Genomic DNA, 16,200 nt, shown 5'->3' on the forward strand with positions numbered 1-16,200 from the left:
TTTGGATCCTTAAGGCGGCAGTAGCAGGGTAAGTGCAAGCCAAACTCCTTACTGGCTGATGTGCACCTTCCCCAGCTGAGTGTAAATGCTGCTCTCACAACATTCCAGTGGATCCATTTTGATCATAGTCAGTGAAGCAGGTCACCACAGGAACTGCATCCCGTCTGCTTCAGCTCTTTCCCAGATCTCAGTTCTGGCTCCTGCACCTGCTTTTCCTCAGTGTTTTGAAGCCTGCTTCAGAATTTGAGGGCTTATTTTCTCAGTGTTTTGGTGCCTGCCAATCCAGATTTGTGTTTTTTATATACGGGAGTTTTGCCTTTCACTTCAGCGGTGTAGGATCAAACCCTGAATATGCAAAGATCTCTTTCTCCTTCAAAAGACTGACCCAGATTCTCACAGGTCACGAGGAAAGTGACAACGTCCTTCTGCCACTCCAAACTCCTTCTGAATAGCTGTTGGAAACCCCTGACCTTTTAAGCTCAGTCTTCTCTGATCCAAGAAGGATATTGTATTAGTCAAGACAGTATAATTTTTGTTTCATCCTATCTCCATTTTTGGTTAAGAAAGACAGATTGAATAAATCTGACTGCTGTATCATTGCTCCTTTGATGAAATTCAACCTTTGTATTAGTAAATCAGAATAAACACTGTCTTCTGAAGAGGGCTATTGAATTCAGAAATCCCTTTGAAATGCACTTAGATTTCAGACAGGAGGGTGTGGACTGTTTACAGCTGGATTTTTAACTCCAGTCAGTTGAAAAACTAAGGGGTACAATTCTGGATTCCTTATACACCCAAAACTCCCTTTAAATTAGGTTTCTAGATTAGTGTCCAGGAGGATTAAGGACACTGAACTGCCCCAGGATAATATTACTGTGTTTTCTGTTTCTTCTTTATTCTCCGATGCATGCACGAAGATGCACACAAGACCAAATTCATCCCTGGAGTAACTTCTCTAACTTCAGTGAAGTTACTCCAGGGATGAATTTACCCCTCAGTCAAGTACTATAATTTACATACACGAAGGGAGACATTTTCTCTTGTTTTGAACTAGGACAGAGGCATTGCTACAAATTCTCTTTAGCAAAAATGAAGCTTTTCTGTTTTTAAAATGATAAAGATGATATGGTTCCTGCCAGCCATATCCTAATTCCTTTGCCAAGAGAAAGTCTCACTCTCTTCAACAAAGGAGGTCAAAAAATCATGAACATCTTTAATCTTCAAATGTTTATTGTATTCCATGATAGTCATACAGATGTAATACTGTGCATTGACTCTTTCACATATTTCTAATAGTTCTAAATACGTAGGTTGTATTAACTGTACAAGTCCTATCTGTGAAATATGTTTTAAATCCTACTTGGAGCCTAATTCAATGGGAATTGTGTGCACACACTGTGTCTCCAAGCAGAACTGGGTCTATAACAGGGATCGGCAAACTTTCAGAAGTGGTGTGCTGAGTCTTCATTTATTCACTCTGATTTAAGGTTTCGCGTGCCAGTAATACATTTTAACGTTTTTAGAAGGTCTCTTTCTATAAGTCTATAATATATAACTAAACTATTGTTGTATGTAAAGTAAATAAGGTTTTTAAAATGTTTAAGAAGCTTCATTTAAAATGACATTAAAATGCAGAGCCCCCCGGACCGGTGGCCAGGACCTGGGCAGTGTGAGTGCCACTGAAAATCAGCTCACATGCCACCTTTGGCATGCGTGCCATAGATTGCCCACTCCTGGTCTATAACAATAACACTTTCAGAGCCAGATTCCCAGGTGGTTTAAACTGGTGCAGCTCCATTGACTTTGATGTACTTACACCACTGAAGATCTGTCTCTGAATTTTTAAAGTTGCAAGCATAACAATATTAAACTTATTCGTTTTTATGCCTTTTATTCTTAGAGTAATTAATTACTAAGCATTAGAAGTGTCTTCTGTATATGAAATGAGCTGGTGTTCACAGTTCAGTTCCCGGTGTACAAGAATCACCATCCAAATGGACAGTTAAAGACTTACTGATAGTCTCAGCAGAGAATACAAAGATTGAATGAGCATGAAGTCTGAACTGTTGTTATCTTTTATGGTTGCTGTTTTTAGGTTGGGACTGAAGCAGGGGAGGGCATAGGTCACTGCTCATGCTATACCTCTTTCAGACTAAATAAAATAATTAAGTTTTCACATCCAGGGAAAAAAAGACTTAAAACCAGAAATAGATAAACATAACACATCCCAAATATATCTCTGTTCATAACATCTGTATGGGTGCTTTCAAATATATATGGTATACAGTGTGGGTTTTGTTTTTTATTGTCCATATTTTAGAAACCTGATCCACCAGTACCAGTCCTAACAAATAAATTAGAGAAAAGAGAAAATTTAAAAGGAAGACAATTTAGGGGGGTCAGAAACGGAAAATGGTAGAAAAGTAATGATAAAGGAAACATCATCATTACTAATATTTATGACTTGTACAATACCATACATGTGCATATCTTTCACATGACTAAGATATTGAAGTAGTCAGTACTGTAGTCACTAGAAACTTTTCTGTTACAATGAATAGGTCAAGGAAAGCATTTTCTGAAACAAATGGAGAAGGTGATTTGGCTAGTTTTAGGGGGTGCACATTAATTCAGGGCTTACATGTTAAGAGTTTTTGGTATAACTTGATCCAGATGCTTATCTGATTTAGATCAGTGTAACCCCATTGACCTTAATGAGGTTATGCTGATTTACACCATCTAAGGATCTGCTTCCTAGTCTTTTTCCTTTGTGTAGACTATTAACTGATATATTTAAAAAAATCAATATAGTGTATTAACAAGAGCACTCTATTTTTTTTGACATAATTCTTCATTTTTTTTTTCGTATTGTATCCTTTTTTATCTTAAGGTATTTGGACTTCACCCTAATGCAGACATAACTTATCAGACTAATATGGCTAATGAGACATTAAGCACAATAGTTAGCATTCAGCCTAAAGACAGCGGCAGTGGAGGAGGGGAAACCAGAGAAGCAATGGTACAGCGTCTTGCTGATGAGATGCTGGAGAAGTTGCCACCAGACTACATCCCTCATGAGGTACAAATATATACAGCAAGACACTGCTGCATAGATACATATGAATTATTTATATATGCCATTCATGTGGAAACACTTTTCTGTGCAACTTTTTTGTTTAACTCACATGTATTTTAAGTAATTAATGAAATAACTCACACTTTATTAGAAGTATAAGTGTTCTGGTTTATTATCTAAAGTGTATATACATCAAAAAGTTACATATGAAGAAATATTGGTTAGTTATATAGGATTTAAACACTAACATGATATGCTGTCTGGACTTGGTGGTGAGTCTTCCATTTGTGTTTGAATAAAAGAAAGTGGATATTATTATTATTTTATTTTATTACATTAACATTTGTATGTAGTGTCATAGGTGCGGATGGCTCCTTATTTAGCAAGCAAAAGCAGGATCTCATACCAAATATGCTTGCCACAGTGGCAGGTGACTGATGGTGAGATAAACATAGGGTAGAGCTCTGCAGAGCTTTAATAATCTAGATGAGTTTTAAATTATTGAGGAAGTGGATGTGGTATGAGTGGAGGGACATGAAAAGAGCTGGAGCAGCAAGCAAGGAAGAAGAGCTTGAAGATAACAGTTTGGATAGTCTGTAAAGAAGGGAAATGTGTTTCAGGAAGATCAGAGAGAAGATTGTGTTGGTAAGGCATGGCCAAGAACTCTGGCAGGGGGAATAGACAGGAAGGGACAGATTCTAGATATGCTGTGAATGAAGCAGCAACATAGTTTAGCAACAGCTGAATATAATGGTATTTCTTCCCACTCACTGGATACTTGGTTGTGTTACCAGGTTCCCAAAGACTCCCACTTTTTAGTAGAGAAAAAGACAAACATCTAATTGAGTAATAAAATGAAAGTAGAAACCACAAACTATACATGAGCTTGTAGTCTCTTGCACTAATCTGAAAGCCCAGAACAAAGCAAGAGCCTCTGATAGAGCCCCTGCCTTCTTCTTTATCCATCTGGGGCAGCTACCTGATCTGAGCTCACTGACTATCAGAACAAACTGACCCATTTTCCCCCTGGTGTATGCCTCTTCATATACTGATGTTCTCCTATAGCCTTTCAGATAAGTAGAACATCACTCATAAAAACAGAATTTAAAGTATCTTCAAATAATACTGTGACACTACACCCCATATTCATCCTAGTAATATTATTATGATATGATTATGGCATACTTATGATGCATTTTGTACAAGATGCATCATGTAAGGTGTGATAGGAAAAGTTATGATTTGCTGAATATGATTATCCTATTTGTATGCATATATCATTTTTGTATCTAAAATTATGAATATTTACTATGTATCTATATTTCAAATGTAGTTACACCTGGGCAATGCCCACTGGGCAAGATGCTTCCAGTCTAGATAGTAGGTGGAGAAGGGTCTATTCAGGGTAATGTGCCAGTAGGAAGAAACAATAGGCCTTAGGAGAAGCTTATCCCCTACCTGGTGAGCCTTCCTGAGAACGCTCCAGACAGCCTGTAAGTAATGGCTGCTATGAATCAGCAGGGCATGCAAGGGCATGTGACCAGACCACATGACACTAATCTCCATTTTGGGTACCTATATTTTTCCACAAACTGGCTGGGAACTGTTTTTAGAACAAAGGGTTCCTGCCATATGTTAAAGCTATATAAGGCAGAGTGTGACCTCATCTGTGGTTCTTCACGCCCCCACAACTCAACACCTAAGAGAAGCTCGTAAGGAAAAGGACTTGGAATGGGGGTGAGGAGCCCAAGCTGCAAAGCAAGTGCAGCTTGTGCCTTGAGAATCTGCAAGCCTGCTTGTATCATCAGTCAGGGTGAGAAATTGCTAAGTCATAGCCAATCTTTCTAGTATTTTAGGCTTAGTTTGTGGTTTTGTTTAAACATAAAACACATTCTTCACATGGGGGGGCAGACATATTAATGAGCTTACAGTGTACAGATCCCTGTGCAGTGCAAGATGGTATAATTTTGGGTTTATACTCCAGAGGGGGGTGCGTGCCTGGGGAGCTGGAAAACTGGCCCGTGTCTGCTCATAGACTCATAGACTTTAAGGTCAGAAGGACCATTATGATCATCTGGTCTGACCTCCTGCACAACGCAGGCCACAGAATCTCACCCACCCACTCCTGTAACAAACCCCTAACCTATGCCTGAGTTCTTGAAGTCCTCAAATCGTGGTTTAAAGACCTCAAGGTGCAGAGAATCCTCCAGCAAGTGACCCGTGCCCCAGGGCCGCCCAGAGGATTCAGGGGCCTGGGGCAAAGCAATTTTGGGGGCCCCTTCCATAAAAAAAAGTTGCAATACTATAGAATACTATATTCTCGTGGGGGCCGCTCTGGGGCCAGGGGCCTGGGGCAAATTGCCCCACTTGCCTCCTCCTCCCCCCCCGGGCGGCCCTGCCATGCCCCACACTGCAGAGGAAGGTGAAAAACCTCCAGTGCCTCTGCCAATCTGCCCTGGAGGAAAATTCCTTCCCAACCCCAAATATGGTGATCAGTTAAACCCTGAGCATGTGGGCAAGACTCACCAGCCAGCACCCAGGAAAGAATTCTCTGTAGTAACTCAGATCCCACTCGGGCAGCACAGTTTGCGTGAGTGGCACCACCTGCTGTTGTGTTGGGGGATAACAGGGCCTGGGTGAGGCTGGCTGGTTCCCCAACCCAGCTGTGTGTCTTAGAGGGGCGCCATAGTCCCCACAGCTCCCAGACTGCACCCCAAGGGTGACAAGCTATCACAAATACAACTTTAAACACATTATGAGATTACATCAAAACAAGTGACAAATAAACAATTGAAACCGTCTTGCAAATCGTAAGATCCCCTTCAGTTTTCCCATTTCACATACAGAAGAAGCCGGAGAGTTCTATTGCTTCCAATCCTCCTCGCTCAGGGGCTTACGTAACAGATAACAAAGAGTTCTTTGAGGAGTGTCCCTGTGGGTGCTCCACTATAGGTGTCTTGGTGCCCTGCGCTTGTAATCAGAGATTTGTAGCAGCAGTGCCCCGGTTAGCCGCGCACGCGCAGCAGCCATCTCACGCTGCTCCGAGCAGCTATCTAGCATGCACAGCCAACCGACCCCCAGTTCCTTGTCTACCGCCCTTGGCTTGAGTCAGGGCGACAGCAGCGCCCCTTCAACTCCATAGATAGATCATATTCCTTCCTTTTTTCTTTTATCCTCTCAATTCTAGTTAACTTCGGTTAACATTACTTTTAATTTCTTCCATATTTAAAAAAAAAAATTAGTGTAGTTTTTCCCCCCTCCCGCCACTCGGCGGGCCTCCGCCAATGACGACCGCTTTAAAATGGGCTACCCTGTTTTTCTCCAGAGCTGGACCTTCCTCAGTCATGCCTGGTTCGCCTGGATTTAAATGCTGCCTGACCTGCAGGCTATCAATACCTATTTCAGACGGCCATGCTCAGTGCGTTCGCCGTCTCGGAGAGACTCATATTCCCCAAAAGTATCCTCATTGTAAAAAACTGACTGCCAGGATACTGAAGGCCGGGGACCTCCAACTTAAATTACTCATGATGGAGAAATCTCTCAGGCCAGCCTTCAATCCAGAGTCCAGGGCGCCTCTTGACCAACAGTCGCCAGCAGCAGCCTCAGACAGGGCTCCACTACCAAGACTGCTTCTGAGGACCTTGTCCCTAAAAAGGCGACCAAACACCGGTCTCATTCATCGCCACAGTGAGATCCACCTAAAAAGAAACGGTCTCTTGGTGAAAAATCTGCCCCAGTACTGATGGCACCGAGAGCCTCGGACTGAGAGGCACCGGGAACGTCCGGTATCGAGACTTCCCGAGGAGCCAAGGACCGGTACGGGCAGGCTCTCAGTCAGGTGCATGATCTAAAGCCAAGCTCCCTAGCTCAGCACTGACTGTGCCGAAGAACGTCCCAGCACTGACCAGTGTAATGGCGCCACCTGCTGCACATATACAGCTCAGCAAGACCTCGGCACGATAGTTCTGACCCTCTCCTCTCAGACTGCGCTGCCATCCCCAGCACCGAGCTTCTTGGTACCGCAACTTTTCACCAGACAGGCGAACCTGGCAGTTTCTTCTACGCCAGGGACCCCCTTATTCGGTACCGATGGTACCCCAGCGAGATGCGAACCAAGCCACATCATCACCCCAGGGGCTTCAGCGACACCTCTCTCCAGTGATGAGGAGGAGGATGACGACTCAGAACTGTACATTCCTCGCCATTCCGCTCCTAAAGCTGGACCCTCACATCACCAGCCACTGGTAGACACGCGAGCCTGGCAGCCCCAATCCTGGCTGCCACCTCCTATGGCTCTCCTACCCAACTCGCCATACTGGGACCCATGGGCCACTTATAGGGCCCAGAACATTAGACCGCATAAACCACCAGTCTCCAGAACATCCTGCTCTCCCTCACCAATGGATTCAGCATGAGGAGGCCCAGAAGAGCAGGAAGATACACCTGAAGGAGACACCGTGCCACCTACACATATTTCATCTAGATGAAACAATCATGCCAGCACCCCCACATCGGGGGATGACTTCAAGTCCTTTCAGACCTTTTCAAGAGGGTAGCAGACATTCTCCAGGCGTCCCCATCGGCAAAAATCGCACTGCCTATTAACACTGCCATAATGGACCCCGTGAAAACCATCTGGCCACAGCCCCTCCTTCCTGCAAAAGGTCGGACAAAAAATAGTACGTGCTGGCAAAAGGGCCTGAATTTCTCTCTACCCACCCCACTCCCAATTCACTGGTCGTGGAGGCAGTAAATCAGAGGGGCAAACAGCAACAGTCTAGATCCGCCCCTTACGACAAGGACTGGAAGAGGCTATAACTCTTTGGGTGCAAAGCCTATTCTTCCGCCACCTTGCAGTTCCGAATCGCGAATTACTCTGTACTGATTGCAAAATACACACACAACCTGGTTTCTACAATGTCATCTATTATTGAAAATCTTCCAGAGGACAAGAGAGAAGCATATAAGTCCAACATCTCCGAAGGTTCTCTCATCGCAAGGACAACCCTCCAAGCCTCTCTCGATTCTGAGGACACACCAGCACGCTCCATCGCAACCTCCATGGTCATGCGTCGGGCATCTTGGCACCACCTATCAGGATTCCCGAGAGAGGTGCAGGTTGTGGTTGAGGACCTCCCCCTTGAGGGTCAGAAACTGTTTGCTAAATCCACCGATGTGTCCTTGCATACTTTAAAGGACTCCCGGGCCACCTTAAAGATGCTCCGCATCTATGTCCCTGGAAACAAGAGAAAGCAGGGCAGGTTTTATAACCAAAAATTCTGGGCTGCACCATGCCCCTAGCCTCAAAGACACTATACCCAATGCCGCAAACAGAGGCAGATGGGACAAAGGCAGAATCAAAACCAGCCTTCCACGTCCCAGCCTTCCACTCCTAGGCCATCATTTTGAAGGTCTAGTTGAGGGCCCAAAACCTCTACACGCTCTAATTCCGGATCTCAACCCCACTTTAATATCTTTCGGGAACTGCCTGTCACCATATTACCCAGTCTGGAACAATATCACCACAGACAGCTGGATCCTGGAAATTATCCAGCAGGGTTACTCCATCCCATTTATTTCTATCCCATCTACCCAACCCCTTTCCCCATCCCTCTTCAGGAACCCCTCTCACGAGCCCCATTACATCAGGAAATAAACCACCTCCTGCAATTAGGGGCTGTGGAACCTGTACCAGCTCAACAAAGGGGACGAGGATTTTATTCCCATTATTTCCTCACTCCAAAAAAGAATGGCGGATGGAGACCCATTCTGGATTTATGCAAACTCAACAAGTTTGTGAGAACACAGCGATTCAAAATGGTGACCCTATGGATGATAATTCCAGCATTAGAGAAAGGAGATTGGCTCTTGTCCCTTGACCTGCAAGACACTTACTTTCATGTCACCATTCACCCAGCGCACAGAAGATTCTTGTGCTTCACCCTAGGACATCAACATTACCAACATAAAGTGCTACCCTTCAGACTGTCAACCACCCCAAGGGTCTTTTACAAGGTCCTCGCCATCACTGCAGCTCAACTTCACAGACTAGGGGTCATGATTTTTCCATACCTGGACGACTGCCTGTTAAGAGCACCAACACGGCGGGCAGCACTAGAAGCCACACAGACCACAATAGCCCTCTTTACGAACCTTGGACTTCAAATAAATCTTCAGAAGTCCACTTTGGTCCCAGTCCAACAACTGGAATTTATAGGGCCCTATCTCGACTGCCTCACAGCAATGGCAAGGTTACCCCATCAGCGCTTCCTCAACTTAAGCACTCTGATTACTACGGTCATGGACAGGAGAGGGTGCGGGGTGCTGGCTCTGAGAGGGGGCTCAGGGCTGGGGCAGGGGGTTGGGGTGCAGGAGGGGGTATGGGGTGCTGGCTCTGGGAGGGGGGTTGGGGTGCGGGCTCCCGCCGGGCGGCACTTACCTTGGGCAGCTCCCAGTCGATGGCACAGAGGGGCTAAGCAGGGCTCCCTGCCTGCCCCGGCCCCATGCTGCTCCTGGAAGGGGCCAATGCCCCTCTCTGCAAGCACCACCCCCGCAGCTCCCATTGGCCACAGTTCCCAATTCCCGGCCAATGGGAGCTGCAGGGGGTGGTGCTTGCAGGCAGGAGCAGCGTGTGGAGACCCCTGCCCCCCCACCTTGGGGCCAGAGGGGGGTGCTAGCTGCTTCTGGGAGTGGTGTGGGGCTGGGGCAGGCAGGGAGCCTGCCTTAGCAGCAGCCCTGCTGCACCACCAGACTTTTAGCAACCAGAGATCGCGATCGACTGGGAGAGTCTCGAGGACCGACCAGTCAATCATGATCAACCGGTTGGTGACCACTGATCTAAATCAACCAATATACTTACCTGTGTTTTTCCCAAAACCACACGCCAACAACAGGGAGGCTTCTCTTCACACACTCAACATCCGAAGAGCACTAGCCTTTTACCTAGAAAGAACAAAAACATTTAGAAAATCATCTTGTCTCTCTCTCTAGAACAGAATAATCGAAGGGTCAAACCATCTCTAAACAGAGACTGTCTAAATGGATATCAGGCTGTATCCATTTGTGTTACCAGAAGAACAACCTCCCTGCTACACCAGGAGTCCACACACACTCCACCAGAGCGTTATCAACATCAGTAGCATTTGTTAATGACACACCTAACTTGGACATTTGCAAAGAAGCTACCTGCGCCTTTGCCCACACTTTTACTAAACACTGCGCTCTCGAGCAACAATCCGCTGCAGACACACAGTTTGGACCATCGTTGCTAGCCACCATCCATAAACCAACTCCGAAGCCCCCCCTCCACTGAGGGGTACTGTTCCATAGTCACCTAAAGTGGAGCACCCACAGGGACACTCCTCGAAGAAGAGAAGGTTACTCACCCTGTGCAGTAACTGAGGTTCTTCGAGATGGTTGTCCCTGTGGGTGTTCTACTCCCCTCTCCTTCGGAGTTTCATGCAGATCCTCTGGGGTAGAAAAGGAACTGGGGGTCGGTTGGCTGCGCATGCTCGGTAGCCACTCGGAGCGGTGCGAGACGGCTGCCGCGCATGCGCGGCTAACTGGGGCACTGCTACTACAAATCTGCGATTACAAACGCAGGGCACCAAGACACCTAAAATGAAGCACCCACAGGAACAACAATCTTGAAGCACCTCAATTACTGCACAGGGTGAGAAATCCTCTCATCTGTAGTAAAATGATAGGGTCCAATCTCTCCAGATGTGTGCGGATAGATGCAAATATAAATGTCAGCGCATCATGGAGTTAGGTTTATAATGAAAAAAACATTTGCCTTACAGGTTGAAAAACTGATCGCTAGGGAACATGATGGAATTCTAAAGGCATTATTGCTGATTGGAGGTCAGCTGCGTAACTCAAGTGAAAATGTTTTTTCCCCATATAAGATTTGCTCTAAATACATTTCAGCCTTAAATTCCTCTCTGCTGGGTGTGGGGAGACTAATGAAAATGATTCCAAAGCATTATCTTAATTTGCAGTTTTGAAGTAGAAGCAGATTGAAACTCCCAAGCTGCTATAGTAACTTGGTGTCACATTTTGGGGTGCAACCCAGACCAGTGAAAAGTTGTGTCACTGCCTGACCTATAACCCTGGTTGCTTTAAAATGCTCTGCTGCTGTAGCTCCCTTATCTGGATGCGCCCAGCCAGCATATAAGCCTGCATTGAGTTTCGGTGTGATAAGCAGCCCTAGTTCAGCAACTCTAACTACAGCTGCCTGTTTCTTACACCACAGCCACACTCTGGTCTCCACCAGCCTTGGTTACTATTAGCCAAGTGACCCCAACATATCCCCGGGAAGTGTATTTTCATTGTCTCTGCCTGATGACCAGGCTGGTTAGATAAGCAAATACACAGTTCTTTATGATCCAGACATGCTGAGTCCCAAACCAACTTGTGAGCTTTGATGGTTCTGTTTACAGCATATGTAAATTGCAACTCCATTGTCACTGGTCACCCTGCTTCATTTGTATTTGACCTGAGGAGACCTGTTTTGTTCAAATTCACTTTAAAACATAGTATCAAAGAACATCCATAACTCCACACGCAGTATCGTTACATATATTCCACCATAATACTATTCACCAGTGTATTACTGGTTTTCAAGTGATATCTCACAAGGCATATTTTGTACAAATATCAGGAATGCTTATGGTCACACTTGGTCACTAATCTTGGTTCATGGTAACAGCCCTTCCACTGGAACTCAAAGTACTGTTTTACCTATGCACAACTGTGTATGGAGCATGCATGCTAGGACCAAGATATTATACAAACAGTAAGAATTAGTATGACTGTTTTTTTCATTGCCTCCTTTCTTAAATTGTCGTATTTCATGTTAACTGACATCTGTTTACATTCCACTTCACAATCCAACTGTGATTTGATAAAATATATACAAATACTGAGGAAATATTTTTATCTGGGCTTTTTGTAATTAGTGTGTTTCATCTCAGAGAGGGCTCTTTTGACTAATGGGTTCTGTCTTCAGGTTTCCTTTCTGCCAGTCAGGTTGGTTTCTTAATGTAATTCTAGAATAGGGATCAGGAAATGAGAGATCTTGTTGGGTGATACAGAATCTAATGTAAACAATCAATCATGGCTCAAAATTTATGCGCTTCATCATATAATTAACAATAACATTTTCAAGAGCAGGACTGTAATTAGCAAAACTCACAGGAGCTCACGATTTGAGTCTCATCTCAACAATAACAAAGACATGACAGGTTGTGAATTATGTCATTCCTTCAAAGCCTTATGTGGTGGTGTACTTGATGCTCAAGGCTGAGTGCTGTGAATGCAGCTAGGGATGAATTAATACAGTATAGTTCTTGCATTGAATACTTTTCATTGCTATTATGGAATATTACAGAAGTTTGCATTTTTTTTTAAACGTCTGTTTCTTAGAAGAATTTCCAAGCCTTGGGAGTTGCTCTGTATGGCAGCATCACTATAATTATAGTTGAGGAGACACTCTTGTTTTAAGCCTCTCATTTTACATTCACATACTTTAACTTTTTGGAAAATTACCCTTTGGAGTGAAATTATCTAGACTTGTTTTCATCCTGGAAGAAAATGTTTTGGTGCAGTTTGCTAAAATGCCACATTTAAGTTATCTAAGAATGGGGAAAAGGTGTTTTGCAAACTAAAAAAAACCTTTTTTCTTTTGTTTTTAAAGGTGAAAATTAATGGGTCAGATTCTCCATGGTGCCTCTCCTATGTGAAGTGCTCTTCTTATATCTAGCATGTATCACACTTTTTCTTTGGGATTGTCAGTTCTAAATTCCCACTCTGGCACTTCAAGTGCAGAAGGTGGGGGCCCGTAAGGATTCTAAACATTAATACTGGCCACTGCAGGCTTGTATTAAACTCCCAAGGTTACAGCTTTTCTCTGACCTTGGATGGGTAGATGCTGCCACCACCCAAGTGCAAAACCCCTTTGAGAACCCAGGAAGGCTCAGTTGGGAATTCCTTCCTGTGGGGTACGGTCAAGCCCTTTCACCCCCCTCCGGGGAGGAGCTGAGAAAGAAAAAACAAAGGAAATCAGCTGTTGCCACCAGCTAATTAAAAAAAAACGTGTGCACAAACCTCTTAAGACACAGAACTCCAATTCTGTTCTTAAAAAAGCTACATTTATTAAAAAAAAAAGAAAAAAAAAGAAAGAAAGAAAATACATCTGAAAACTCAGGCTATTGCTAAATTTAAAAAGAACAAATACAAGAATTAAGCTTCAAGAATAGCTTTCTTAAGATCCTGCTTAAAGGTTACAAGCAAAACAAAAGCACCTGGACTACTTACATATCTGGGGTTTCAAATGAATAGTTTTTAGGTATAATACAGATGATTTTTCATACCTGGCCTAAAGCTTCTTACAGCATCGCTGCTCTGACCCCCTCTCCCCGGGAGAACAACCGCAGACAGACGAAGGGGAAGTTTTTTCTCAATTTTAAAAAGTTCTAGCCTTCTCATTGACTCTTTTGGTCAGGTGCCCACTCACTTCCTTTTACCTATGCATAGCAGTGAGACTTTTTTAACCCTTTATAGGTAAAGCAAGTAGAGAACAGCTACTAAGAGGGGTTTTATAGCTAACTGGCTGGCTGGGTGTCCATAACAGGGAGCTACCCCCGCCTTCATTTATCACAGGGATACTGAGGCAAAACACTGAGTGGAGCAAACAGTTGTTCTTTTGGCATCTTAAAGACTAACAGATTTATTTGGCCATAAGCTTTCGTAGTTAAAAAAACCCACTTCTTCACACTTGCATCTGAAGAAGTGAGGTTTTTTATCCACGAAAGCTTATGCCCAAATAAATCTATTAGTCTTTAAGGTGCCACCGGACTCCTCATTCTTTTTGTGGATACAGATTAACATGGCTACCCCTCTGATAGTTGTTCTTTTGGCTGTTTGGGCAAAAGGAGTGAATTTCCTGTGAAATTCTTAAAAATCAAAGGCTGTTTGCAAATCATTTGTGAACAAAAAAGAGGGCGGTATTCACAAAATAAATTGTCCACAGGAAACTATTCTCCCAGCTCTAATCTTAAATGCTCTAGTACTAGTTGCTTTTAATGATTTAGAAAGAAAGAAAGAAAGAAAAGCACACTGACTCATTCTGTAGAATGAGCTGTCAGACTTGAAAGCATTAGTGTAATCTGTTGGCACCTACTCCTTGGACAGCCTTTCTGTAAAATTATATATGCATATGATTAAAATATAATGAATAACCTCACTGGTAGTTGTCCCCCAAGGAGAAAACCATGTAAAGTTTAAAAGTGTATTTTCAAAGGCCTGAAAATGAAACCTGAGAAATGGAGGCTGTCAAAGCATTTACTCTCTTGTCCTATCAAGTATCACCTTTCAAGTGCTACACCTTTCTTCCTTTTTAAAGCGGAATGCTGCTAGATATAACATTATGTCATTACAGTAGCATTCACCCTTAGGACTTGTCTACATGGAGAAATTAGTGTGGCGAAACCTAGGGTGTGAATTTCAAGTGAACTAGCTACTGTTATATTAATGTAAATGGAATAAATGAGCCAAAGATGTTAACATAACCCAGTCTCATTGTCCAACACTGAACAATGTTAAACAAGGTTTGCGGTTTGGTATACAGAGACCTCAGCCTGCTTAGTACCATGGCAAACACAGCATTACATTTCCTTTTAACCTTTTATTAAAAATGCAGAAAAGAAGGAAAAACAGTTAAAGCATTTGAAATATAAAGTAAGATAAACATAAAGTAAGACTTTTATTTTAACAACATATCTTCTTCCCTTTCACTGTAGCTGGAGAGAGTTTTAGAAGGAAAAACCTCTGTGTATGACAATCTTTTAGATGGTATTAAAGATGGTAATAACTGTCCTTTTGGGTAAAAAGAGAAGAAATTAGCTGAGATGAGCTGGAGTTGTTGTTGCTGCAATTGTTAAAGTCTGATCCCATTTAATTTCGGTGTTTGGGATTCAGCTGGAGCTAGAAGGGGTGGCATTGTCATCTGGAACTTTCTCTCTGGCCCAGTCTGGTCTGGGCATCCCTCAGGATTAGGATAAAGAAGGCCCAGGGTCCCAGGAACTGATGGGGGTGGCAGCCTTGATGATGATGCTTGCTGCAGTAGCCTCCATCAGTTCTTTACTATTTTTTTCCTTTCCTCCAAAGTCTTTCTCTTTAAGGACCCAAAAAGGGAGTGGCGGGTGAAATAGTCCATCCCCTTATCATTTTGTTCACCAATTAGGCTTAATCGCTAACATACCATGTTTGGTTTATTAACTTCCAATTTTTTTTTAACCAAAAATGATTTTAACATTGTCCTTGAATTATATTAATGTGGCCTTTTTGTTTGGACTCGTTTAGTCTGTCTGGGTCTTTTGCACCTGTTTATAACATACATTATTGAAAGCAACTTCAGTTACTTTCTATTAACATTTGTTATTTTAGGTTATTGTAACATTTTATGAGCTTTCATATACTTTTCACAATTAAGCTTACAATTAGGGTAAATTTATAGGCTCAATTATCACAACACTACTCCTCATTAACTCCGTGTGTACATGGATACTGTGCACTAAGTGTGCTCTTTAACTTCTTACCCTTTAAAGTGTACTAAGTTAAGCAGCCTGAGGGCATTTGAATGTCCACTTGTGGTGTTAGTCCTGGTCTACAGTAGGAAATTATGTTGATCTAACTATGTTGTTCAGGGTGTGAAAAATCCATACCCATGAATGATGCAGTTAAGCCAACCTAAGCCCCGGTGTAGACAGCGCTAGGTCGATGGGAGAATTTTTCCATAGACTAGCTACCTCCTCTTGGGGGTGGTGGTGGTGGATAGATTACCGACACCAACTGGAGAAGTCCTCCCATCAGCATAGGTAGTGTTTTCACTGAAGTACTACAGTGGCGCACCTGCAGCATTTTAAGTGTAGACAAGCCCTTAGTGTGGTAAAACTAGTGTGCTTTAAATTTACACCCTAGCTTACTCTGCATTAACTTCCTTGTGTCTTTCAAGTAACCCTTCGACTTTTGACCTTGGCAAAATAGCACCTGCTGTATTAGGCTGACGTTTGATTTTATTAGAATTCTAACTCTATCTTCTATTGGAAAGATGATGTCAAATC

The 16,200-nt window shown here is 43.3% G+C and overlaps 1 protein-coding gene across 1 annotated transcript in view; it reads left to right on the forward strand.

The window, feature by feature from the left end:
* Nucleotides 1-16,200, forward strand: part of LOC112107756 (dynein heavy chain 5, axonemal-like) — a 273,895-nt gene that overhangs the window by 229,936 nt on the left and 27,759 nt on the right. Inside the window, exon 72 of the mRNA XM_026659242.1 lies at nt 2,891-3,079. Within this exon, the coding sequence (XP_026515027.1) occupies nt 2,891-3,079 (189 nt within the window). The remainder of the gene's footprint in view (nt 1-2,890; nt 3,080-16,200) is intronic.

Source organism: Terrapene carolina, unplaced genomic scaffold (assembly GCF_002925995.2).
Source record: "Terrapene carolina triunguis isolate 2854851 unplaced genomic scaffold, T_m_triunguis-2.0 Scaffold613, whole genome shotgun sequence".
NCBI classification, from domain to species: Eukaryota; Metazoa; Chordata; order Testudines; family Emydidae; genus Terrapene; species Terrapene triunguis.